Source organism: Sus scrofa, chromosome 7 (genome assembly GCF_054392235.1).
Source record: "Sus scrofa isolate SSC_HxYL_T2T_F1_AM1 chromosome 7, Sscrofa_HxYL_maternal_Yorkshire_Landrace_v2.0, whole genome shotgun sequence".
Lineage (NCBI taxonomy): Eukaryota > Metazoa > Chordata > Mammalia > Artiodactyla > Suidae > Sus > Sus scrofa.
In genome coordinates this window covers 121,222,534-121,250,247 of record NC_139389.1, presented here as the reverse complement: position 1 = coordinate 121,250,247, position 27,714 = coordinate 121,222,534, and the positions used below count along the sequence as shown (strand labels likewise).

Genomic DNA, 27,714 nt, shown 5'->3' with positions numbered 1-27,714 from the left:
TTCAATTTGACCCCTAGCCTGGGAACTTCCATATGCTGCATTTGTGGCCCTAAAAAAGTTAAAAAACAAAACAACCCCCCCCAAACCCTCCAGAGCATTAAACCAAGCTCTGGGCCCTTCTAAGTGTGGGGCCCCGTGTGACTGCACAGGACACACACCCATAAATGACAGACAGTCTGGTTTGAGGACATATACTAAATACCAGAGCTGAATAGCATACCGTTTGGCCAAGATTGACTTTGGCATGTGAATAGCAAATAGAAGGGTTCCATATACGCTACTCAGGCCCACATCCTCTTTAAACAACAGTTTTCTCTTTGGAAAGGCTTGTGCCTTCTAGCCAGGGGTGACCAGAGCTAAGCGTTACGTTGGTCCTTTTGTTTGCAACAGAATATTCTTGCTGGGCTGGTCGTCTCCTGCTGAAAGTCACTAGAAGCCAATGAGGAGCTCCTAGGCTGCCTTCTGCTTTATGAAATCCACTTTTTTTTTTCTTTGTAGGGCTGCACCTGCAGCTTATGGAAGTTTCCAGGCTAGGGACTGAATTGGAGCTACAACTGCTGGTCTATGCCACAGCCACAGCAACACCAGATCCAAGCCATATCTGTGACCTACATTATAGCTTGCAGCAATGCTGGATCCTTAACCCACTGAGCAAGGGCAGGGATTGAACTCAAATCCTCATGAATACTAGTCTGGTTCGTTACCACTGAGCCATGATGGGAACTCCCTGAAATCCACTTCTAATGTTCTGGGCTAATTCTGCCTGTCCAGCTGCTTCTCACTTCCCAGTCTTTGCTGCTCCAAGGATACCCAGGCCCCAAATCCAGCCAGGGGCCCACCCACCTGAGCTCTTGAGCCAGGCTGGCCTGGGCCACAGACATTTTCATCCTTTGTCTTGGTGCCCTGGGAGAACAGTGGAGCTTCTGGAAGGAAAGTAGGAACCAACAATCTGTTTTCTCCTGGGGCTTAATTCCCCTGGAGACATAGCACTCAGCAGAGATTCTTTCCCACAGAAAACCCGGGGCAAGATGATAATTGCTAATACTTACTGAGTGCTTATTCTTTGCCTCATGCTTCTTATTTATTTATTCATATTTATTATTATTTTTGGCCACATCTGTGGCATGTGGAAGTTCCTGGGCCAGGGATCAAACCTGTGCCACAGCAGCGATCTGAACCATAGCAGTGACAATGCCAGATCCTTAACCCACAGGGAACTCCTACATGTATTTAATCTTAACAGGTAACAAATGCTTCACATGTAACTCCTTAAGCTATGAGGTAGGTGCTATTGATAGCCCCATCATTCAGGCGAGGAAAGCAAGGCAAAAAGGTAAATTGCCCAAGTTCTGAGAGTAAGTGGAACAGCTTAGAACTAGAGAGCCACGGTTACACCTTACTTGAGAGTTCTATCAAGCCTTCTAGGAGGATGGACAAGGAAGACTAAGGCTTGGTCCAACTAGAGGCAAAAATCCAGGAATTTGGTCCTCCTGTTGCCTGAGAGCAAAGCTCCAAAATGTAACTTCTGGAATTTTCTCCGAGTAACAGGATTGAAGGTCAAACTGGAGAACAAACTCTCCAAATAATTCATCAGAGACCATGGACACACACACACACACACACACACACACACACACACACACACACACACGTACACACACACAATACAGCCTTACTCAAGAATGGCAATTATTTTATGTTTGCTATAAAGTGATAGCCTTACATATATTTCAAGACTTATTTGAATATGACTCTACGAGTAAGCTTACCCAAGAACTTTGCTCTAAATTTTTTTTAAAAAGTTATTGAAGTAGAGTTGAATTACAATGTTGTGTTAGTTTCAGGTGTACAACAAAGTGGATTGGTTATAAGCATAGATATATCCATTCTTGTTCAGATTTATTTTAGTGTCCTAGTCTGCAAAACACTGCACAAATAAGGGGCTGGCTGTAATACTACTAGACTGCTACTGCTTCTTGGCATTGGTATGGTACTTTGCAGGTCCTGATTTCCCCCCACCTTTCCTTGAACCCCTCCGTCACTTATTGGAGGTGAAGTGATTCCGAGGATAACCAGGAGGAAGGACGCGCTATTGGGTTGGAGCCTCCATCTTCTCACTTTTCTTCATGCTCCTTAGACGACATGGAAATATTCCCTGAACACAGTCCTTACCTAGACGGTGGGGCGGATTCTCTCCAAAAGCTGGAGGAAGGGGTGCAGCACATGTTAGGGCTAAGAATATGCCTGTTCAGTAGGTTCAAAGCCTGAATGTGTTGGCCTGTGTGTGTAATAGGTGTCTTTCTGATAGATTCAGACTAAAAGAAAACCTGTATTCCTTGACAGTAATCAGGCAATTATGAGACAGTCAAGAAAAGTCATAAATGTCTCCACAATTATAGGAATAGTTTCAAGAGTCATCATCATCCTGCATGAAATGATGCTACATAGGCACATTTATTCCTTATTAAAGGTAAATTGGATTATTCCAGAGGAAAGTACTTAAAAAATGATTCTGTCCAAGTTCTTGAAAAAAGTTCTGAGAGCCTTTTTTTTTTTTTGGCACAATTATATAAAAATCATAAATATCACATGAGATCACTAATACATGGAATCTAATGAAAAATAAGATGAAAGAACTTACAGCGCAGAAACAGACTCAAAGATGCTAAAACTGAATTTATGGTTACCGAAGGGGAAACCTGGGGAGGGGGATAGATTAGGGGGCTGGGATTGACATATGCTCCTTACTACCTATAAAATGGAGAGTCAGCGAGGACCTGCTGGACAGCACAGGGGAACCTCCTCAATACTGTGTACTAACCTCTATGGGAAACGAATCTGAAAAGGAATGGATACGTGTATATGTGTAACTGATTCACTTTGCTGCACCCCTGAAACACAGTTTTGTAAGTCACCTCTACTCCAATAAAATTTATAAAAGAAGTGCAAGATTAAGAAGGCTTGCCTGAACAATCATCGAAGAAATGGAAGCTATAATTTAGATAATTTGTGATAAGAGGTTTGAGGGATTCTGACTGGAAAACTGAAAAGAAAAATAACCAGGTGACTCATGACCCAAAGGCAGAAAGCATCAGTGAGTTCGCCAGGCTCATGGGAGGATGGGTGATGGACCAGCCATCAATATTATCTTTACTCTGTTGCGTCCCCAGCATGCCATGAGCCCAGTAACTCATCTACTGCATGAATTTAAGAAACAGACCCCACATGAGTTGCCCTATATTGGAGAATAGTTAGGTAACTAGACACTAGTTCATATAATATTGCAATATCATTGGCATGGAAGTAAATAACAAGTAATGTAGTGTCTCATCTCTGTATAATTTGTGCTAATACTATAAGCCTCTCTTTCTAGCACTGCTTTCTTCTGCCTCATCATAGAGGGTACACCAAATACTCGCTAGACGTAAGTTACTTGCGTAATTGCAGAACTCTTGAGAATGCAGATGTTGGTGTTTTCAAAGCACTGTTGGAAATAGCATATTCGTAGACCTGGCTATAAAAGGATTCTTTTGTCTTTAAACATCCATTCCGCCCACAAACATTTATTCAGCACCTGAATCCTTGGGGCAAGAAGTGGGCGGGAGGAAATTGGACTCAGATGGCGTTCCTAGTAAAGAGAAAAAGAGAGCCAGGCAGAGCTCAAGTTCACTGTCAGGATAAGAAAGAGGCACAAAAGTCCTCCATCCCTAGCTCTACTCTTCTCGGCCCTCCCAGGGTAGGGCTGTATGGTCCATGGGTCCTTTATGAATTTGTACTAGAGCACACATCCTCTTTAATGTGGAACACCCATCACCCAAAGAAGCCAAAAGCTGAAGACAACCACTGTTTTTAGGTGGAAGGGATGGCATGGGGTGAGGCCATAAAGAAGAAGCTCTTTTCAAACCTAAAAAAAGCAATGGTGAACGCTTCTTAGGGGTTCAGTGTCCCTAAACCAGACATGTCCAAGATGTTTGGTGTTTCTGAAAGGGGGTGCTATCATTTTCCATCAGAATTGCAATTCCGGGTGACCATAAATTTCCTAAAATGTCATTGACCCAAATACCATACGATCCTGGAAACCTGGATCCCCTTGAAACTATTTACAAGGAGTGAAGAGAAGAGAAGCAATGGAACAATGTTCTGAATTTTATAGGGGCTTTGAAATAAAGTTCTGCTCCTGAAGCTCATCAAGTGGAGGGAATGGAGAAAGTCTTTAAGTCTGTGGATTCTTTGGTTCAGTGCTCTAATTTCTCTGCTGCCTCACTACTCTCCCTCTCTCTTTTTAATATTTCTCACCAGGGTATGGGAATATTGCTCCAAGCACAGAAGGAGGCAAAATCTTTTGTATTTTATATGCCATCTTTGGAATTCCACTCTTTGGTTTCTTATTGGCTGGAATTGGAGACCAACTTGGAACCATCTTTGGGAAAAGCATTGCAAGAGTGGAGAAGGTCTTTCGAGTGAGTACTGTATCTATTTAAACCTAACCTCTGTGATCCAATTGGCTGTCACCTGGCAGGATCCGGAAGGAATTACCAGGATATTCCCATTTTGTTATCACTTTTAATGGAGTAGTTTATTTTTATTTATTTATTTATTTATTTTTTTATTTTGGCCAATGGTAGTCATGGATGCTGAACCTAAACTACTTTCTCTTGAGCACTTTCCTTCTTCAGAGTGGTTGGTCTTCCAGGAATCACTAGACTAGAGGGTTAAGTATGGGTTTGCCAACACAGATTTTCTGAAGAGGTGAGGCATATGCAGCCTCTTCTCGGAGAAGGAAGATGGGTTCTTTAGTGTGTTGGCAATAGAGAATTATATCCGTTTTGTTATTGGAACTCCTTCACTCCATTTTATTTCCAATCACAGTGTGTTTAGGCTGATCCTAGCTTCCAAGACCTGTTCCAGAAACCTGTATTTTTCCAGCCATTGCTTTGTGCTTTGTATCTGTCTCCTCCCTGCCCTTCTGTCTCTCCTCCCCTTGCTGAGTGCTCCCTTAGCAATAGTACACTAATAAACTAATTCATACTAAGGTGTTGATGATTGCTAGTGCCTTAATGAGTTTGTTTCTTCTTGAGAATACTCACCTTTAAACGAGGGAGAAAAATCTCAACTCAAGAAATGTATTTACTAGAGATGGCTCTACTAGCATCAGTGACAGGCATGTGGGGAAGATGTGATCGGACCCGGGTTTCCTTTAGCTCACAGCCATTCATGTGATTTAACAGAACACTTGCTTTGCTTAGGGGTAAGGTCATTTCTACTCCGTTTCCCATTATTGACCCAATTCTCAAGTCTTTGAAACCCTTTTCAGGGAGTTTTTTCTCAGGATGATTTCCTATTTAACAATGATGATTTGAGATCTTTTTCGGTATCTAGCAATGATGGGCAGAGATAGATCCATGGTTAGTTCTGTGGCCTCCCTTATTTCCCCCTCTGAGATAAATCATGACATAAACTTCTCTTTAGAAGAAGGCAAGGGAGCTCTCCCATCGAGTAGTTTCAGAAATTCTGTTCCAGTTGAGTGAAGGAATAAAGTGCTAGAGCTGTCTTAAGCCGCCTTTTATAAGCTCAGCGATCTTGGGTGAACTGCCTCAGTTTGCTCATCGACTAAATGGGATGGAATTCAAATTTACTCGATGAGGTCTTGGTGCTGATTAAATGAACTAATGTGTGAAACACCTTGGCACGAGGCCAGATTCAGAGTTCAGTGCTGCTGTGTGTCTGCCTCTTGAAAGAAGCACTTATTGACAGGCTTGCCACTCATTTGAATTTCATGAATAGCTTGGTGGCATGTGGGTTTTCCTGGAACATCCTGCAACCTTTGCCCCAAAATGCTGGCTGGCCAGCTGGCCTCATTAGAGCATGAACCTGGGCTCCGTGGTCACCATGGAAACCATCAGTGCCCAGCTTCTGTGCTTCTCAGATGTTCAGGTCTCCCTAAACCAGATATGGCAACTCTGGCTTTAAGAGCTTGTTTTGAACTTCTCAGAGGTACCCTTTTAGCCATGGCCTCATGGCTTCTGAATTAGAGAAAAGTATATCTGGCAGATGGAACATTCAGAAGAACAGGATTCGAATGGAGACATGACTGATCTAGCATTTTATTTTTATATAGCATCTCTAGATCTGAGTGTCTTTGTAGAAAAAAAGGATCAGACAGAAAGCTTGAGAAACCTCCCCCCAGAGCAACAATAAAATTTGGTTCTTGTTACACTCATCTTGATGACATCTGCTACCAAATTTGGGGACTTAGTCCCCCTAATGAATTCTGAACTGCAAGTGGAGGGGATGGATGGCTCTCCTTCCACTTAAAGCTGCCGCTCAAATGGATCATTCCCAGGGCTTGGGGACAGAGCCTTTGAAATCTTGTATTTCATTTTTATGCTGATGGCCCACTCACTTCCTCGCAGCACCATCAAAGACTGGGACTGTTTTAGCAAGGAGCCATAGTATATCACCAAATTGGCAGCACACGCTGTACGCATTTGCAGAACATTGGAGGGTGCTGTGAGAGAGTGTCTGAGTTCCAGAAGGAATATGAATACACTTCCTGAATCTACAAACAAATGCTTCTGCAGCAGTTTGCTAGCTGTGTGCTGTTTTGGTAGAAATTCTCAAAGCTCTTTGCTATCCATTTAAACTACACCTAAAAGGCCAGTTTCTCTTAGGTGATTATTGGAGAACTGCAAGTTAAACCAACAAAGCTTGGGGTTGTGAATTTTTAGTTCCCATGAAGAAAGATTTTTTTTTTTTCACCTGCTCAATGATTAAGCCTTTCCCTTCGTCTGGTGTGTTTTCTCTCAGCCCTTGGGAAGAGAGGATTTTTAGCAGAAAAAGACAAAATGTAAAATCTAGGTGCTTATATTCTGAAGTGAGGAAATTTGGGGTCTTCTATCACATTCCAATTCTGAGCCTCATTTTAGAGAATTTTTGGTTGCCCAGTGGGTTAAGGATCTGGTGTAGTCAATGCTGTGGCTCAGGTTGCTGCTGTGTTCTGGGTTCAATCCCTGGCCCAGGTACTTGTGTAGGCCATGGGCGTGGCTGAAAAAATATAGAATTGTTGGAGTTCCTGTTGTGGCTCAGTGGAAACGAACCTGACTAGTATCCATGAGGATGCGGGTTCAATCCCCAGCCTTGCTCAGTGGGTTAAGGATCCAGCGTTACCATGAGCTGTGGTATAGGTAGCAGACAAGACTTGGATCTTATGTTGCTGTGGCTGGGGTGTAGGCCAGCAGCTGCAGCTCTGATTTGACCCCTAGTCTGGGAATTTCCATATGCTGTAGGTGCGGCCCTAAAAAGCAAAAGCAAAAAAAAAATCGTCTGAAAATTGCCGAGACTGGCTCAGCAGGATGGGGCTGAAGAACGGGTGCTGTGAAACTTAAGGAAAAAAGTTAACATAAAACAAGACACAGAGACATTTATCTTAAAGGTGGGAACCGGGTGGGGCGGGGGAGGGGGGTGGCCTCAAGGTCTCCGGGACCAAGAGCCCTGCCTCAAGAAACCACACTGCTTTTATTGTGCGCTAGAGAATGACGTCAAGTGAGAAGGGGGTTGTAGGTACAGGACATAGGGGTTTTTTTAAGTTATGTTAAAAGTCACATAGCCAGTTGCTGACTAAGCTTTTACTCTGACCTTTAGGCATTGAGCAGTCATTAGCCTTGGAGGAAGCTTGGCGTCAGCTATCTATGCATAGCATCTAGAGAATCACCATTGTGCAGCATGCCTGTCTGCAGCAACCCGGAGTGCCTAGGTTTGCACCTCGGTTCTCCTTGCGAACGCATATCTTGCTAACGACCCCCTCATAAACCCCTTGGGGCCATGAGGCTCTTTCTTTTATTCTAAGAGGACGTATCATGCTATGCCAATCTGCACAGGTCCAGCGTGCCTAGACCAACGCATTATGTCCTCATTCAGCTGACCCTATGAATAACTTATGCCTTTAGGTCTTTGTTCTTAAGCTTAAATCATTTAGCAGCACTGCGACTGTTTTCCAAGCAGGAAGATGGGGTAAAGTAAAGCAGGACAAGATGGAGTTTTCAGCAAAGAGGCTAAGAAAATATTGCAGAAACATGTCTTGCGACAGAAAATATCTGACTGTCTGAAGACCTGTTCTGTCAGTTTTCCCAGAGCACAGAGTGCCTCACTCCTGATCACCCCCTGAGCTCCTTTCAGGGGATGTTGGGGGTTGGCAGGTGCAGTGGCTCATGATTCAATCCATGTAGAGGCAGATGGCTAATATTAATCTCCGGTTCACATGTACAATATAGTGATTCATATTTTTTAAAGGTTATACTCCATTTTTAGTTATGAAAAAATAATGGCTATATTCCCTGTGCTATACAATATATGCTTGTAGCTTATTTTATGCCTAAATAATTTGTACCTCTTTAATCCTTTACCCCTGAATTGCCCTTCTCATTTCCCTCTTTCTACTGGTAACCACTAATTTGTTCTCTGTATCTGAGACTGCTTCTTTTTTGTTATATTTCCTAGATTGTCGTATTTTTTATTATTTAAAAAATTTTTTTTGTTGATTTTTTAGGGCCTCATATGGAAGTTCCCAGGCTAGGGGTTGAATCGGAACTGTAGCTGCCGGCCTACACCACAGCCCCAGCAATGGGGGATCTGAGCCGCTTCTGAGACCTACAACACAGCTCATGGCAATGCCAGATCCCTGACCCACTGACGGAAGCCAGGGATCGAACCCGCATCTTCATGGATACTAGTTGGATTTGTTTCTGCTGTGCCACAGTGGGAACTCCCTGTCATATTTTTTAGATTCCTATATAAGTGATATTACACAATATGTCTTTTTCTGATCATTCAACCACGTTTAAGGCAAGACAAAAAAAGATCTCCTTCTGTGGGAGAAAAATCTTTCCCAGAAGGTACCCTGCAGATTTCCTCTTCCATCTCATTGACCTGAACCGGGTGGCATGACCCTTCCTGCCTGCATGGGAGGTTAGGAAAATGAATAGCTGATGAAGGAGATTGGGGTGGATTGATTTAGACCGGTGGTTCTCAGCATGTGGTCCCTGGACCAGCATCCTCAGCATCCTCTGGGAACCTGTTAGGAGTGGAAATTCTTGGAGAAGTTGGGGCCCATCAATCTGTGTCAGCCAAGTTTTTCAAGTGATTCTGATGCCTGCTTAAGTTTCAGAACCCCCAGGCACAAGGGGATTATGTTTCATCTTCTGGGGGTGACCACATTGCTGCGAAGAGCAACTTTAGAATTCTGGTAGCAAGGCAAATGCCAAGCATCTGCCATGGGTGCCAGTCAGCTGCTAACCACACAGACCCCTCATATGTGTGGGTAGCAGTTGACTAGCTGCTCTCCCGCCCTCTTGTTTAAATCCAGTGGCCTTTGGGATCCTTGACACAGTCAAGGGAGGTTATCTTATGCAATGGTTGCAAACATCACCAGCTTACTCTCACCCCCGCCATGTCTGCTGCAGAATTGCTGCCTGGCCAAGGCAATTCTCCTGACTCCAGAGTTTTTTTAGGGGAAGAGAGGCAGACATTGCACGGGTCCTCAGGGCTTTGGCTTCTGGTCACAGCCCACCGGCCTGAACTTGTCACACTGCCCCACCTGACTGTAAAGAGGGCCTGGCATGCATCATTCGATCTCCAGGAAGGGGAGGGGATGGGAAAATTGGTGAGTCCTAGTTAATGTCTGTGCTATGCCCTGGGACTTCCTGTTGGCCCCACTCTAGGGTGACAAGCATCCCAGGGATTTCAGTACAGGTGGCCTGTGGGTTGCTGTGGTGGGAACACTACTCTAGTGACACTCATGTGGCATCCAATGAAAATGGAGCCTATTTGTTGAGCACCTTGCCTAAAACCACACGGTAAGTTGAGTGAGTGTGGACTTGGGGTCATTTATAATGTTTATATAATATAAAGTAGAAATAATTCTTCTACTGGGCAGGAAATCTGGGCAGTTGGCAAGTCAGGATAACTACTTGGGATTGAGCAGGGCTGATCTTGGTCCAAAGCAGATTTTGGAAGTGGGCAGCCTGTCCCTCCCCCGCTGCGGGTAGCTCTTCTGCCGGCCCGGGGCCGGCCCTTACTTGATAGGTTACTGCAGGAAACCTGGTCGATATTTTGGACTGAATCCCATTTTCTTGCCCTGAGCTGGATTTTGGCCTCTGGTAGGAAGCAGCTGCCTCTTTTTACATGACTGATCAGCAGGCTTTCTGATATTACCTCTAAAACCAAGGGATGCTCTTTTTCTTCTTTGGCCTTTCTCCCCCACGGATACAGCAGAAATGTTTATATTTACATGCCTTTGGAACCAAAGGTGCTGGGGTGTAGCTGCCAAATGGTCACATGTTACCCTAGGCTTGTTGGTGCTGTGATAACTTGGGGACTTTAGAACCCACCAATTGCTTAGGGCAGGGCGATGGCAATCTCATCCTGGTAATGATGTTCAATCAGTGGGCTAATCAATCACTTGGGAGTGCAGGAGGGGGGCTGGTGGTGGAAGCGGAGGACTCCCGGAGGCCTCTACCTTGTGCCTGACATGAGTTAAGGAAGGATTTGGAAGAACGCACTTTAAAGAGCCCACTGTTTCTCACACTGTATCTTTGAGTTGGCCCCCAGGAGCAATGAGGTTAATAAGATAATTATTACTTCCCAAAGCCCTTGTTTTGGGAACTGGGTGTTATTTTCAGCTCTGTGGGTTCAACGACAATTTCCAATTCCTAGTATTAGTGGAAAAGTGCATGGCACGCCAGTTATGCAAACTAGCCAGCATCTTGCCTAAATAGCCAGGGGTTGGTGAGGGCCAAGTGGTGGGTTGAGAGTGCTCAATGGTGTGTGTGTGTGTGTGTGTGTGTGTGTGTCTGTCTGTCTGTCTCTCTGTCTGTCTGTCATCTGTCTGCCTCCACAACATGTCTGCACTAGTGCATATCATATTAAACATTACTGAAAAATAACCCAGTAAGACTAATGTTACATGGAAAGTGTGAGTTTGTTTTTATCAGAGGAAACACCTTGGTTTTCATGTGAACATTTGCTTTCTTACTTTCCCCTAAGGGGCTAGAAGAGGGTGGGAGGTAATTGTTTTAAAATGCAAAGAAAGCAATTTTTAAATTTTTATTTATTTTATATTTTTAGGCCTGCTCCTGTGGCGTATGGAAGTCCCCAGACTAGGGGCCTAATTGGAGCTGCAGCTGCCGGCCTACACCACAGCCACAGCAACAGCAGATCCAAGCCGTGTCTGTGACCTACACCACAGCTCACAGCCATGCCGGATCCTTAACCCACTGAGCGAGGCCAGGGATTGAACCTGCATCCTCATGGCTATTAGTCGGGTTTGTTTCTGCTGAGCCACAATGGGAACTCCTAGAAGGCAAATATTTTTTAAAGCTTCCCCCACCAGGTTCAGAACAGCTGAAATAATTTAAGGACACTGACCCAGATGTGCACTTGGAACAAACTATGTAAGTGACATCCAGAAAAGAGATTACACAGCATTCCTTAATGACAACCAGGACACAGTTTGTCTGTGATGGTCCCTTCTTTTCTCTCTTCCTCCAGCGCAGGCCTGCTCAGCCTCAGCTCTCTGGACATTTAGGGGCTGGACAATCGATGTGGGACTTGTCCTGTGTGTTGCAGGGTGTTTAGCAGCTTCCCTGCCCTCCATTCACTGGATGTCAGTATCATCAGTGGCCTTAGTAGGATGGCCAAAAGTGTCTCCAGATGTTACTAAGTGTCCTCTTGAGGGCAAAACCGTCCCCGTTACGAGTCATGACTTGGCTGGGATTTAAGGGGCCAGTTGTTTCACAGGTTCCCAAGGGGTCTGCCTTTGTCCCCTGGATGAATCTTCCACCTGAGCTTTGGTGTCTCCACCCACGGTCCTGTCCCCCTCCTCAGTGTCAGTGCCATTCCCGTTCAGAGTGCCCTTCTCTCAGATGGGTCCTTAAAAGGGGCTTTGGGAAATTTATACTCTGAGAACAAGGTCATTTCTCACCCGAGGGAACATGCCTGGGGACTTGATTCGATGACATATACAAAGGTAGCTGTACATTATTCTTCAGTAGGCAAACACCTCAACACTGTCTTTAGCCGACCCATCGGGACTAATCTCAGGTGTGAGTCTTCCTCTTTCTTGGCTTATTTTTGATAACTGGCCAGCATCCTTTTGGTGTTTCCTATTTCCATCTGAGATCCCTGTAGGAGGTTTTAATGGCCTTTAAAATGCGTCTTCACTATTTTCCATAAGCAGCCAGACTCTCAAATCTGCGTAAAATCTGACTACTTAAAATACTGCCCGGATAGAATTTAACATTTAAACTTTTTTTTTTTTTTTTGTCTTTTTGTCTTTTGTTGTTGTTGTTGCTATTTCTTGGGCCGCTCCTGCGGCACATGGAGGTTCCCAGGCTAGGGGTTGAATCGGAGCTGTAGCCACCGGCCTACGCCAGAGCCACAGCAACGCGGGATCCGAGCCGCGTCTGCAACCTACACCACAGCTCATGGCAACGCCGGATCGTTAACCCACTGAGCAAGGGCAGGGACCGAACCCGCAACCTCATGGTTCCTAGTCGGATTCGTTAACCACTGCGCCACGACGGGAACTCCATTTAAACATTTTTAAGGTGGCTTTAACAGAGTCCCTGTTTTTCTTTCTGGCAAACTTTGATCACGGGTGACTTCTGAGACCACGACTGTTACTTCGGGGTGGGCCATCGCTTGTAAATGCCTGTAAGTAGGGATCTTGGTAGGAAGACTTGGATTCGTCCTTGTCCGGCAGGGTTTGGCTGAGGTGGACTGAGTATTGGGACACCTCAGTCTGGAAGTCTCATCTATTTGAGGATTTACTGTATGGCAGACACCGGGTTGTGGGCTTTACCCAGAATAAGCTGTACGACAACCCTCTAGAAGGATCATTCTTACCTTCTTAATTTTTTAGAAGTTCGTTTTATTGGCACATAGCTGACTTCTGATGTTGTCTTAGTTTCAGATGTATGGCAGAGTGAATCAGTCATACATATAAATATATCCATTCTTTTTCCCCATATGAGTTATTACACACTATTGAGTAGATTTTCCTGGGCTATACAGTAGCTTCTCATTAATCGTCGATTTTATACAGTAGTGTGTATATGTTATTCCCACCTTCCCAATTCTTCCCTCCCCCCAACGGTTTCACCTGTGGTGACTGTAAGATTGGTTTTGATTTGCCTTCTTAATTTTATGAAACTGGAATGCTTGGACAGGTTTTGTGAATTATCTAAGGTCAATCAGCCCCAAAGTGACAGCAGAGATTCCAAACCAGGTCTTCCTGACCCAGCAGAGCAGGCAGACTTAGCTTTTCCACTGTCCTTCCTTCTTTTTCTTGTGGGATAGAAATAGCCACTGATGGTTCAGAAGAGTCTTCATGAAAGGTTCATTAAGACCGGGGGACAGACAAAGATGGCCAGTTGAGGAAACGCTGATACTGGTCCTGTCTTTATCTGCTCTCAGAGGGTTTTAGTTATCCAGCTTTGTCTCATCTATGGATACTTGGAACTGGACCATTGCCTCAGACTCTTCTCTCTGCACCTGCTCTGTCTCCTTAATCTGGCCCCATATTGGCAAGCATCTCTTCTCCCAGAGAGTACTCTTTGGCTTCCATGCCCCCTTGCTTGTGTCGGCCATGTGATTAATGTGAAGGTGGGCTTATCAGAGAGGGGTTGACTGGTTTGGACCCAGCTCTGTGCGATGACTTGCCAGGCAGACCATGCTCTTCACTCGACGTATTCTTTCCACCTCATGGGTCCACTGTGTACGGTCCACTCGATGCTGACAGTAAGAGGAGCACACTGCTCAAAGCCAAGCTGTTTGGTGAGCTGAGGCAGCTGGTTTTGCCTCTGAAAGCCTTCACCTTTTTTTCTGGATTTCATCAGATTGCCTCAGTGGTTTTGAGACTCTGGAGTTTGAGGGGTGCCAACATCACGATTTTAATTCTTGTTGGGAAACTAAACCCAAAGAAAGCAGTAGAGGAAGCTCTTCCTGAACCACCATCCAATTGAAGAAAGTCTCTGGAACATGTATATGGTTATTCTTAACCTGCCAATTCTTGTCTATGTCACTTCCTGTTATCACCAGTTCTTATCCATGGACGAGATGGTCACTTCCTATTATCCCAGGGGATTATTGATTAAAACATTTTATATCTTAGCATTTTGGAACCATTGAAAGTCCAGTGATGCCTCAGTATGTACGGTAACATGTTTTTAAAACTTCCGGGGACATACGAGTTATGAATTTAATCCAAGAATTTTATGAGTACTCACATTTTTATTAGTATCATAAAACCAGCTTAATAGGTGGATGATTTTTCATGTTCACTCTTCAACACCAATTTTTACAGGCTAATTTGTGTCCTTTGGAGCACATTCCTATAATAGAATAATAATATTTTCCCTTTTATAGAACTCTTTGTGTTTTTAGTTTTAATCAGTATTTTCAAAAACACCTTACATTCAGCCTCATGCTAATTCTGTGAGCCAAGCAAGTAATAAACCACCCTACTATAGCTTCTGACAAACCAGGTTCCTAAAGATTGAGAGACACTGTTGTTGAACTGAGTCTGCCAGCCTCCGAGTGGGGTGTGTGGTCTATGTCAGTAGTCATTGATAAATTCTGAGAAGCTTTAGAACTTTCCATTTGAGGAAAGGGAAGGATTTTAGAATATGTCATTATTGAGAGGTGTGCAGGTGTTCCGAACCTTTACCCAAAGAGGCCTCTCCCTGGGCAGGTGACCGCATGGCAGGCATAGTCCTGTCACACTGCCGAGCAGGCACTGATGGCTTTGTGTAAGGGAGGGCTGCCCAGATTGAATCGATCCTAGGAAACGTGCCTTCCTGCTAGAGGAAGTACATTTTGTGTTTCGGGGGAGAAAATGCTTTGCTTTTTATTTTCTGAGAAGAGCCGCATCTGTGCATCATAGCATTTTTGACTTAATGGTTTTGCACCGTATCGTGGAAGTTTATTGCTGAGTTTTAGCATCTTGTTAGGGTAGAGCTGTGGGTCTCCCTCTGTGGGTGGTGGGTGTCCAGGGGCCTGAGATGTTGTTTTAAAGGATCTGAGGAACTTTTGTGTATCAAGCATTGCTGGTAAACAGAATGAATCATATGTCTCCTTTTCACCTGTACTGCCCTTTCCTAAATGTACGTAGAGAGTAGTCATCAGTAATTCACTTAAGTTCATTTTAAAATATGATTCTTGCATTCATAGTAGCCTTTTTTTGTCTTTATATGTTTTCACCATCAGTGGGTACTCCATGTTCTATTATTGTGTGGGGATTGAGGATTTTTTTTTTAATCTTCAGAAGGGAGTCTCATACTCAGAAACGTTGAGTGTAAAAGTACAGAGCCACCCTGGCTTTTCAAATTAGCACTCTTTCCATGGAACAAACCTTTTTGTCCTGCCCATAGTACTGTTTCAGAGAGGGTCTCTTTTCATTTAAGGTGACCCCAGGAATTTGCTTTGGATACTTTAGAACCTGCTTCTGCTTTTCATTTATGCCTGTTTTTTTCTATTGTGGTAAAATAGACATAACATAAAATTGACCATTTTAACGATTTTAAAGTGTATGGCTCATGGCATTAAGTACATCCGCGTTGTTGTACAACCAGCCCCACCATTCGTCTCTACCACTTTCCCAGCTTCCCAAGCTGAAACTCTTCACCCATTAAGCAGTAACTGCTCATTCTCTCCAACTGCCTAGCCCCTGGCAACCTCTCTTCTACTTGCTGCCTTTATGAATTTGGCTGCTTTAAATACTCATATAAATGGACTCATACAGTAGCTGTCCTTTCCTGACTGGTTGATTTCACTTAACATGGTGTCTTTAAGGATTCATGCAGGTTGTGGCATGTGTTGGCATCTCCTGCCTTAGTAAGGCCGCGCATGTTCCACTGTGTATTTCAACCAGGTTTTGTCTATCCCGTCGTCTGTCTATCATTGGACCCTTGGGTTGCTTGTGAATGATGCTGCAGTGAGCATGGACGCACGGACCAGTCCCTGCTTTGAATTCCTTTGGCTGTATATCCAGCAATGGGATTGCTGAGTCCTATGGTATATTCTGTTTTATTTTTTGTGGAATTACCATTTTGTTTTCCGCATGGGCCACACTGTTTTACATTCCCACCAGCAAGGCTGGAAGGGTTCCACTTTCTCCAAGACCTCACTAGCACTTGTTATTTTCTGGGGTTTTTTTTGTTTGTTTTTTTTTTTTTTTCCTTTCAACTTGTATAGGCCACGAAGACAACATTTTGTACCTTGTTTATCTGCTTATCCTCTTCAGCCCTGGCTGCTCCAAGGCTGTCACTCTGTTATGTGGTGGCGGGGAGGGCAAAGGGGAGAAGCGGTGCCTGGGGCTTTGCCTCTCTCACACCTGCTCTCCTCCTACCCTCACCTCCATCCGCGTCCTTGTGCTTATTTCCGTCCTGCTTCCTCAGCTCTGGCACTGCAACAGAGCAGCTGGGAGGGAGGGTGGCTCAGCGCCAGGCCAACTTGGGCCTCGCGTGCTGGTGACGTCCAGTTTCCCCTGGCCTTGCTGTCGCTCTGAAATCCTTTTCTTCACCTAATAATGATTCACTCTCCAGCTGCCCATGGTGGCTGCTCCTTCATACCTCTCCCCAGGTCACCTGCATAAGCAATTTTCCAATAATGCCTCTGTGTTCTCAACACGGTGGGGGTTCATGGCAGTAAACAAAGACAGTTCCTTCTCCCAAGGAGAAAACAGACATGAATGAAGCCCTGTCCATAATGAGAGCAGGGCTAGGGCAGGTGGCCTCTGAAGCCACACGGCCTTAGCGCCTAAGCCCTGATCTATCACTTACCGGCCACATGACCCCAGGCTGTGTCTCAGTTTCCTTATTTGAAAAATGGGAATAAAAGTAGTGGCTACCTCTTTGGGTACATTGCATGAGAGCAATGCCTGGAATCCAGTTAGCCCTCAATAAATGTTATTCACCGTTATGATAAGCCCATTGTTAGCTTTCTGAGCACAGAGGAGGGACCTGTGAATTCCAGCTTGTATATTTGACATCACACACGTCTTCAGTGATGCACCCATTTTATGTAGTTAATGGGTTATTCTCCTGAGTGAAACATAAGAGCCTTGAAGCTAAGGGATATCCTGCTTTTCTTTATCTGTACCCCTGTGCTAAGAGCTAAGTGCCTTAGAGGCATTCCGTAACTACACATTGATGGTGAATTCACTGGAGGGGAGACAGAGAAATTAACCAGATCCCTTTCCACACCCCCAGGGTGTGTGGCTATTCAGCATCCCCAACAAACAGGATTGAAGAAGAGCTGTTTACAGATGCAGCCTGCAGTGCAGCCCCCTTCCTGGAAGGGATGTGGAGGTGGGTGGTGGGAGCAGCAGAAAGGGTCAGAGGGAATCTGATGGGCAGGATGGCCTGGGCCTGGGAGAGACCTCCAGTCATCAGTCCCTGCTTTGGGAGGAAAGCATGCACTAGCCATGATTCAGGAAAGGAAGAATCCAGGTCTGACCATGCCCTTACCTTTCCATCCAAGCAATAGGAGAGACTGTGCATTTCATTCTTGGTGGCACGTCATGGGCTGCAGTGACTTACACGGGTTTTTCCAGGATATTCCATCACCACATATAGAGATGCTGGTAAAAGGAGAATCACTAGCTGGTTGCCTCTCAGCTTGTAGGTGCTCTTACAAATCTCGAACACACAGGTCCGTACATATTTTTACAAAGCATCAAGAGTTCCAAGACTTCCCTCCCCAAAGATGCCTGGCTCCTCACATATCAACAACGGACTGGTGGAAGATGAGTTTTGCTGTGTTGTGTTTAGATACTGTGTCCTTGCCACCGTGGCACCACTTAGACTGAGCAACCTCCCTTGGGTTAGTTTTTTCGATTCCTTGGCTAAGATGAATTTTACTGTAAACAGCATCAATGATATTTCTACCTGAGCCTAGGGAATGGTTGAAAGGGCTCACATTAGATCATTATTATTAATATTTGGCCATCTCCCCATCCATACCCCACCCCCTGCTTCCTTCTGAGTAGGTACAAACAGATGTGATGAGCATCTCCTATCAGTTACCAGGACTTTCCCTTCTGATTCAATCACTGCCTTGCACTTTAGTTTGAAAAATTATAAATAGGGATCTATAGCATGCAGCTAAAAAAGGCAGGCGTTCCCACTGTGGTGGGGCGGGTTAAGAATCTGACTGCAGCAGCTCAGGTTGCTATGGAGGTTCGGGGTGAGTTCAACACCTGGATGGCACAGTGGGTTAAAGGATCCAGCATTTCTGCAGCTGTGGTGTAGGTCGCAACTGCAACTTGGATTCAGTCCCTGGCAGGAACTTCCATATGCCCTGGGTGTGGTCATTAAAAGGAATTTATGAATGATTTTAAGGAGAGGACACAGAAAGCCTCTGTGTTTTTTTTAAAAAATAAATTTTTCAAGGACAGTAACAAAGGTGGCACCAAAACTAACAAGAAAGCAAATGTCAACATTTAAAATGACATGCATGCCATCTAAGTGCCACTCTGGCCGTGTTGTTACTACTTTTTGGCTTTCATTCTTTTCTGACATTGCTGTTTGCTTCTTGTCTCTGCTGCTCTTTGTAATCGTCTCTGTTGTCTTTTGCCCTTTGATTCTCTCTGGTAGGTGTCTTTCTCTCCTACCTCCCCTTTGGAGGCTTGTCAAGCTTTCCTCTAGGGAAGAGAAGGAAGAAGCCCTGTCCAGATGGCCGGGTAAACATGTGACACCTGCTTCTGGGAGCCTCCGCTGGGGGTAACTGGAGGGTTGAGGAGACTGCTCCCTGCCTGAAAAATGGGCATGTGGATTTCTGTCCCTTTTCTAGTTTTTTTTTTTTTTTTAAATGATCACATGCCTTTAGCTCTAATAATACTCCTAGAAATGTCTTAACGTCAAATTCTCCCCCATTATTAGGGAAACAACAACAACCACAAAGTGAACTCACCAACCAGGTTTTGTGAAAAGTTCCTATTGGTTGAATTTTTCAAAGATGAGTGAAATAGATGGGGGGCATTAAGAGGTACAAACTTCCAGTTACAAAATAAATGTCATGGAGATGAAAGGTACAGCTTGGAGAATACAGTCAATAATATTGTAATATCTTTGCACAGTGACACATGATAACTAGACTTAGTGGGGTGAGCATTTTGTGTTGTATAGAAACAGCGAATCACTGTGCTGTGCCCCTGGAACTAATATGTGTTATAGGTCAACTATACTTGAAAAAATTACTTAAAAAAATTTTAAGCTTTTCACAGTTAACATTCTTTCTTAGAGTAAGCTCCTGGATGCTTGTGTCTGGGGAGGAATCTGTTTCCACAGGGGAACTTCAGAGGGCCTGTGTGTTTGCATTGAAGTGCCATCCTCTTTCATCTCCAGATTTTTGCTTGTGACATTTATAGATTTTCAAACATTATCCCCTCTCCCTTCTGCTCTCAGAATAAATGCCAGCTCTTTTGGGAGTGTGTCCTGCCTCCTAAATGAGGTCAGCACCTTGTACTCCCCTAGGTAACATTCATCTCCATCAGCCCTGTGACGACAGGTCTGTCTGCCTCTTTAGCATCCACACCTGGGGAAGGAGTGACCTCATGGTTTTTTTTTTTGGCCATGACCGAGAAGGCATGCAGAAGTTCCAGGTCCAGGGGTCGAACTTGAGCCACAGCAGTGACAATGCCAGATAATTAACTTGCTGAGCCACCAGGGAGGGAACTCCAACACAAATGCATTTTTTTTTTTTTTTTTTTTGTCTTTTTGCCTTTTCTAGGGCCGCTCCCGTGGCATATGGAGATTCCCAGGCTAGGGGTCGAATCGGAGCTATAGCCTCTGGCCTACGCCAGAGCCACAGCAACGCAAGATCCGACCTGCATCTGCAACCTACACCACAGCTCACGGCAATGCTGGATCCTTAACCCACTGAGCAAGGCTAGGGATTGAACCTGCAACCTCATGGTTCTTAGTCAGATTCGTTAACTACTGAGCCACAACGGGAACTCCGATAAATGCATTTTGATATAGCAAATGCCCTTGAAATCGAAAGTAGTGTTGCATGCAAATAATTGTCAATGGAAAAAAAAGTTTTTAACCTTTGAGATACAATTATTTTGATGAAAGGGCTGTCTGGTAGGGGAGCTGTCCCCTGATAATGCTTTTTTTTAAGATTTTTTATTTTTTCTATTATAGTTGATTTACAATGTTCTGTAATTTTTTCTTTTTTTTTTTTCTTTCTTTTTTGCTTTTTAGGGCCACACCCAAGGCATATGCAAGTTCCCAGGCTAGGGGTCAAATCAGAGTTGTAGCTGCCGCCCTCTTTGCAGAAATCGCCTGAGCTGTCGGACAAGATGAGGAGGGTGCCATGTGCTCGCCAACAGCCGGGCTCCCCAGCAGCTTTGCTCAGGGAGGAGATTGCCACGTTCTGTAGGAAGGGGAGGTGGCACGGGCAGCAGGCAGGATGCAATTACTGAATTGGAACAAGGCCACATCCTCACAGCTTCCACTGCCACCACTGGCAACCGTCCCTGGGATTCTGAGGCTTCAGACAAGGTCCATCTCTCTGACGTTACCATGGGGAGGAGCTACTTTTCCTTCTCTCAGTAGCATCTTCTTCCCAAAAGAAAGGAAGAAAACTGCATGATTTTCAAGGGCTTCATGCTGTTTCTCTGGGGAACCACTGCTGTGTGTGTGTGTGAGCCTGATTTTCACTTTCTCTCTTTCCCTTTTCTCCTCCTGTTCTCCCCTCCCCCTGTTCTCTCCACCTCTCCTCTTTTTCTTTCATTGCAAAGATGACAAAAAGGTCACTGAAGAGACTTTGGAAACACAGAAGGGTACAAAGGAGAAAAAAAATCACACGAAAGTCCATTGTCCAAAGAGATCCACCTTGAATGCATTGATAATTGCATGTTCCAGTCATTTCTCTTTGCATCATGTGTAGCCTTAAATGCTTGCTGCTCCCCTGGCACCCCTGCAGGCCCCTCCCCAGCTCCTCTCCCCAAGGTCCCCTGGCCTCTAGTACTTGGAGGGCTTGTCGCTCTTGTGTGCCCATGTCTGTCCTGTCCATGGCCTGGGTCTTCTCCATCCATTCCTCTGGATTGCTAGTCTTTCCTCTAACTATGGACTGCCCTTGGCAATGCCCCTCATCCTCTCTTGCAGGTGGCAGACCCCCCTGCCTTGACGGATTTTTGCTTCTGCCCTGCTGGCCTGGGAGAGGAGGTTTTAACTCTCCACCCCAGGAATGGATAGAGTCCCTTCTACACCACAGCTGAAACGAACTGTGAGGTTTTTTTTTTTTTGTTTTTTTTTTTTTGGCGTTTTGCTTTTTAGGGCTGCACCTATGGCATATGGAGGTTCCCAGGCTAGGGGTTGAATCAGAGCTATAGCTGGCAGCCTATGCCACAGCCACAGCAGGGTGGGATCTGAGTCATATCTGTGACCTACACTGCAGCTCACGGCAATGCTGGATCCTTAACCCACTGAACAAGGCCAGGGATCCAACCTGTGTCTTCATGGATGCTAGTGGGGTTCAGAACCTGCTGAGCCACAACCAGAACTCCCGAGCTGCGATTTTTAACTAGACTTTCCTGAAGATTTAGGAATGTCAGAGAGATGTTACCAAAGCAGCATAACCACTTGTTATGGTTCTGGCTGATCTTGGAGTCCAGAATTCTAGCGGGCTGTGGGGCTTTGTGCCTGATCTGCCTCCAAGTGGCTAAAGCCAGCTTACCCTGACTTCCAGGAGTGGTAGCTTAGCTGAATCAGGAGAAGCCAATTATGGCTAATTTAAGCAAAAAGAAAAAAAATTAGAGGCTATTGTATAGCTACCGAATCCTGAGATGGATGGAGACCTGGCTGGACCTGTACCCAGCCATGAACAGTGCCCCAAATCACAACACAGAACTAGTCCTGGAAGAAGTCACAGCTGTGTCTGCCTGGCACAGGCAGCAGCCAACCGTGCTGACCCCACTGATTCTGGGCCCTGGATACTGCTGCTGGAACCACCCTTCTGATGGTCCCGGGAACCGGGACCTAATACCGCTACTGGGGTCATGAGTCCTGGAGTGGATTCCACCTGGTTCTTGCTTCTTCATATAACACAACGGTGTGTCCACTGCTGCCTGCCTCCTCCCTCTTCCCCCTGCCCCCGTGGAAGCTCCCATTCCACGGGAGGGGGCAAGATCTGCCTCTCCACACTGGTCAATTCCAACTTGTCAGGGGCAAGGTCTGCCTCTCCACATCTCTACCCCACTCAGTGTGCAAGTCCCTCACGCTTTGTTGAAGAGACTTAGGAAGATCCAGGACTCAGGAGGGGTGGGGAGGCGGTTGGTACCCACCCTAGAGAAGAGTTCTGCGTGGAATCCCTTCCTCGATACCTCTGGTCCTGCACCCTGGGTGTTCTGTTTGGAAGACCCTAGGAAGACCCAGTCCCTTGCACTCTTCCTATCTCTCCAGGCTGAGTAGCCTTTCGGCACCATCCCCCCACCATCTTCATCCCCAGCCAAGTCTTTTCTAGTCTCTGGGAGAGGAGAAGGGGTGCTGTAAAACACCTTTGAGAATCTTTTCCCCTCATTTAGGAATGCTCTTTGGGATACCAGAGAGAGAAAAGAGGGGGAGGAGAACACAGAAATCCTTCAGGTGAACACATCGGATCTGCTCTGCCACATCTGCTCACTAGTGTCTGGTTCAAAGTCTGACTTCCATCTCTCTGGTTGGGGAACCTGGGTTGCCGCTTCTGTCCTTGCAGTTGGGAAAATGAATCATTGGCATTCTTACCTTCTGCACTAGGAGGACGTCTCTGTCTTTCACCAAACCAAAGAAGGGGGTTCAGAGGATGAACCACTGTCCTCTAAAGTGGTCATGTCCCATGAACTCATTCGCTCAATTCCATCACAGCATGATAACAGGGTGGTTTGTTGGCCTTCAGCAGCATCGTGATGTCACGAACAGAACTCTCTTGGCTGAGTGTCACCAGAGTCAGCTCAATTCCACTTTCTAGTCTTTTTCTCAACATGAGGAGAACATCAGGAGACCCGGATGTCTTTTTAAAGATTGTCTTTGGGAATCTCCATTTCTGGTGCAGTGTGGAAAATTGTTCATATAAGATCATGAATATCTCTGCCAAACACTTTGCAAGAGTGAGGTCATCTAAATTATATTTTAAAGAGAATACTTTTATAAGGAAATTATGATCTGCAGAGATACTCCCCCCCACCTAAGGGTGGACCACTGTTTACTACTTTATCTTACGGAGCATCTGATGTCCACACCTGCTATGATTTGCATAACTAAACAGCCCAGTCATTTCATGAAAGATGAAGGTAAACTTTAGTCATTACATTAAACTCCATTAAAGGGTTTGTATATAACTTAATTCTCTTAAAAGGAAAAAATGTGCCAATTTACTAGCAACAGGGACAATTATTGTGTGTATTCATTTAGTAATCCAAACAGGCTTCTGTCTGGTCATTCTAATCAAATCTACATTCTAATGAAATCCATTCTAATAAAATTAAAGAACAGTGCTACTCTTTAATAATTATGGAAGAATGATAGATGAATTATGAACTTATTTGCCCACGACGCATGAGCACTTGGCAACTGGACGTTCTTTTGTTTGTGTAAAACTTGAGCAAGTTTTACAAAGAGGGCAAATCTATCAGGATGTCAAGATTCCCCCACCTTGGATGACTCTGCCATGAGGCTGTCAATGAAAACTTTGTCAGGAGCAGAAACCAACCAAAGTATGTGAATTCTGACTTCATTGGCACCTCCTTGGCTTCCTTGCAGGGTTTTCTCTCCAGCATGCGTCTTCTGTCTTGAATCATTAACAGTAACCCCCTTTACTACCATGGCTGACTCTTGAGGTATGGGCAGGATATGTGGGAGAACAAGATAGGCAAACTGTGTCATCTAGTCTCCCTGTTATACCTCTCAGTTGATAGGTTCTTTCCCCTTCATAGCACTTTTCTCAAGCTGTGATGATATATTGCTTTTGTGATTGTTTAATGTTCGTCTTTCCCCCACTAGCTCTGCGAAGCTGGGGGACGTTCTGTTTTGCTCACCAGTAGATTTGGTTCTGTAACTGATAGAGAGTAGTGCCTGATAAATATTTATTGAAGGAAAGAATAGAAAAGTTATAGGAGTCAACTTGATTCACAACCTGAGAAATATTCTGCCAAAGCAAATGTGGCAATTCTGGATGTTTCTGTCAAGTGTTGTAGAGCTTCTTGGTTTACGACTTACTTCTGGATCACTTTATATGAAATTGGGTTCCATTCTTATTCAAACTGTGTTCCATTCTTGTTTAAGTTGTTTCTCTCAAACAATTAGGTACAAGCTCAGCTGAAAGCCTTATACCTCTAAGAAAATTCTAGACCTCTCAAACCAGTGTTCCATCTCTGCTTTCTATATCCCAGTCTTTTTCTTAATAATGTTCATCCTTCTCAAAGATTTTCTTAATTTTTCTCGCTTCTCATTGCCATTTTTCTCGTCTTGTTCACACGTCTTTTCCCTATATGATTTCTTAATGCATATTTCATTATTCTTTATAGTTTTATGTGGACGGGCATTCCTATGGGCTTTCATTAAAAACATTTGTTTGGAAAGAAAGAAGGAAAGAAGGGATGTTTCTCTTGGGAAGGGGGTTGCTTACCACTGCTCCAGTAAAACCCAGGAATTTTTATAGATACTGAGTCAATAATAACCAGGTGATTTTTTAGATATTGACTTACTGGCTTCTCTTGGGGGCTTTCTTCAAATCCTCCAATAGACACGATAAATGAAGCCACAAGAAATGCATGCTTATTTGTCACTTATCCTGATTCCTGGGCTTGTAGACAGTTATTCCAGAAGGCCTGCCAGAAGTTCATAAATGCCTTCTCTCTGGGCTACTCTACTCATACCCAAGGTGGGGGCATTTGAAGGCCTTCTTCTCTTCCATTCCACCTGGGTGCTCTTGGATACTGGTTCCAGTCAATAGAGACATGGCTAAGAGATGCCAGGAAAGACCAAAGGGGGGAAAAAAAAAAGTCAAGAGCTCCCTTGATAAGCTGCAGTGGGGCAAGTGAGCATTCTACTTACTTAGTGTGTTAGGTGGCTGCATTATGACCATTGCTGCCTAACTCCACCCCCACCAAACCTCCCCTGTGCAAGGTCTTGTCTCTCCTAGACATCTCCAGCCTGGACTGGACTTCTGTAATGAATTTCCTTATCTTCTTTTAGGAAATCAGTCTTAGCAGGAGGCCCACTGTAATTGCACTGTCTCCCCCCCCCACCTTTTTTTAGGGTCTCACCTGCAGCATATGGAAGTTCCCGGGCTAGGGGTCGAATTAGAGCTTCAGCTGCTCGCCTACACCACAGCCACAGCAACTCAGGATCCAAGCTGCATCTGCTGCCTATACCACAGCTCATGGCAACGCTGGATCCCCAACCCACAGAACGAGGCCGAGGATCAAAGCTACATTCTCATGGATACTAGTTGGTCTCCTTTCTGCTGAGCCACAGCAGGACTCCTGTCTTTTCCTCTTTTGTTACATATGTTCCTTCCTGGAAGGGACTACAATCTAAAGAAGGGAATCCATGAACTTGCCCCACAGTACGTGGTCTGACCTCATTCTCCCCTTCACAGTGGAATAATTATTGAGCTAGCGCCACAATTAGCAACAACAACAAAAACACAGTACCAGGAAGACAGGGGCGGGGGGTGGGGGAAGAGGAGATTTGAGATGATTGTGGTCTTTGAAAGAACCAGATAAATAGCATCCCCTCTTTCCCATTCAAGGTATGAACCAATTGGGAAATAAGACAAAGGAGATGGCAGATTGAAGCCTAATATTACTCTGTCCCTTCAACACTGCAGAATTTGGCCTATGTTTGTGGAAAAATGGACTTCCTAATACAATCTGAGAATTAGACAGGAGATCACAAGGGGGCACTTTTTGAGGGCAGCTTTCTTCCAAAAGGAAGAAGAGAGAAAGAGGCAGAGTCCTCAGTTCCTGCATCAGATGGCCCTGTGTGCTGCCACGTGTGGGGCTCCATGCACAAGCAAAGAGCATCAGGGATGGGAAGGAACATCTATTCTATTCAGGGGCTCATGTGTCTTGACTACTGTGGACTGCTTGGCCAATGAACCATGACCTTGAACCTTGGTTAGAAAAGGAGGGCTACCTTTCAGTTGTCTGCAGCATTGTTTCTGTAGTATTATTATTGTATGCTGTGTGTATGGTGGAGGGGAGGGCATTCAGGGGTGGGAACATTGTTCATTTTTGTGCTGAAATCTAGATAAAATAAGTCTGGATGTGGTTTCTATGAGAATTGCCAGGAGTTATTCTGTTGATGTGGCTCATTAGGAGGTGCCCCAGCCTCCTCTCCTTTCCATGAGCCTGCCTTTCATACCTCAGCTAAAGAGAAAGATGACTCTTCAGCCAGGGTTACATCTGATGTTTCTTTCATTGGTGTGAACTCCCACAGTGATATTTTTTAATCACTTGGATGTCTTTAGATAATAACTTTGCCAATAGTCAGACCAAGGGAGTTCCTGTTGTGGCTCAGTGGTTAACAAATCTGACTAGGAACCATGAGGTTGCGGATTCGATCCCTGGCCTTGCTCAGTGGGTTAAGGATCCAGCATTGCTGTGAGCTGTGGTGTAGGCCGGCGGTTACAGCTCTGATTCGGCTCCTGACCTGGGAACCTCCACATGCTGCAGGATCGGCCCCAGAAAAGCCAAAAAGCCAAAAAAAAAAAAAAAAGTTGGACCAAGGCTGGGCACCATGGACAGCGCCATAAAGACCTTTTAAGCCAAAGACCCAGCCAGGTAGACTTTGTGAGCACGAGGAAGGAACTTTCTCTCTCTCTCTCTTTTTTGGCCATGCCTATGACATGTGGACATTCCTGGGCCAGGGATCAATCCCATGCCACACCAGCGACCCAAGCTGCTGCAGTGACACCAGATACTTAACCTGCTGTGCCACAAGGGAACTCCTCTCTTTTTGGCTGCCCCCTGGCATATGGAGTTCCTGGACCAGGAATCAAATGCAAGCCACAGTTGCAGCCTATGCCACAGCTGCAGCAATGCTGGATCCTTAACCCGCCGTGCCGGGCCAGGGATGGACCTGTGTCCCAGCGCTCCAGAGACACTGCTGATCCGATGTGCCACAGTCCGAAAGCTATCCTCTCTCTCTCTTTTTTTTTAACTGCTATGTCTCTTGCAACTAGAACAGCCCCTCACATGTAAAAGATTCTAATAATTATGTACCGAATGAACTTTGAGTACAAAATCTTGTGTTCCAATAGAGTTTTATCTTCAAATGTTAAAAGCCACTGAAATGATGAACAGAAAATCTTCGAAGATTTTAAAGTGTTTCTAGAGTGGAATAGCTGAGAATTTTTATTCCGGATTTTAATTTTTGTTTTTGGTCTTTTTGTCTTTTTAGGGCTGCACTTATGTCACGGATTTTAATTTAAAATACTTTTAGCCATCCCAGTTGCACCGATGTTGGTTTTTAAGTGATAGAAACAATTTAATTGTATACACCAAAAGCTTTCTCAAAAACTTTGCATGGTGATACCAGCAAAGCACTGAAGTGGCCAATAATCTGTTGGATGCTGCAGCATGGCTCAGAGTCGGATGCTAGATATAACGTGTTTTGAGAATAGAGCCTATCCATTTGTGTATTCGGCTTTTGCGTAGGACATTTTCAGTAA

At 44.9% G+C, this 27,714-nt stretch overlaps 1 protein-coding gene across 8 annotated transcripts in view; it reads left to right on the top strand.

Moving 5' to 3' along the window:
* The window catches only part of KCNK10 (potassium two pore domain channel subfamily K member 10), a 154,344-nt gene that overhangs the window by 108,113 nt on the left and 18,517 nt on the right, over positions 1–27,714 (top strand). For all 8 annotated transcript variants that reach the window (XR_014811245.1, XM_013978357.3, XM_084969963.1 and 5 more), the window contains one exon: positions 4,300–4,460. Coding sequence is in view for 7 of the 8 variants with exons in the window: in XM_013978357.3 (XP_013833811.1) it covers positions 4,300–4,460 (161 nt within the window). In the remaining variant the exon portion in view is untranslated. The remainder of the gene's footprint in view (positions 1–4,299; positions 4,461–27,714) is intronic.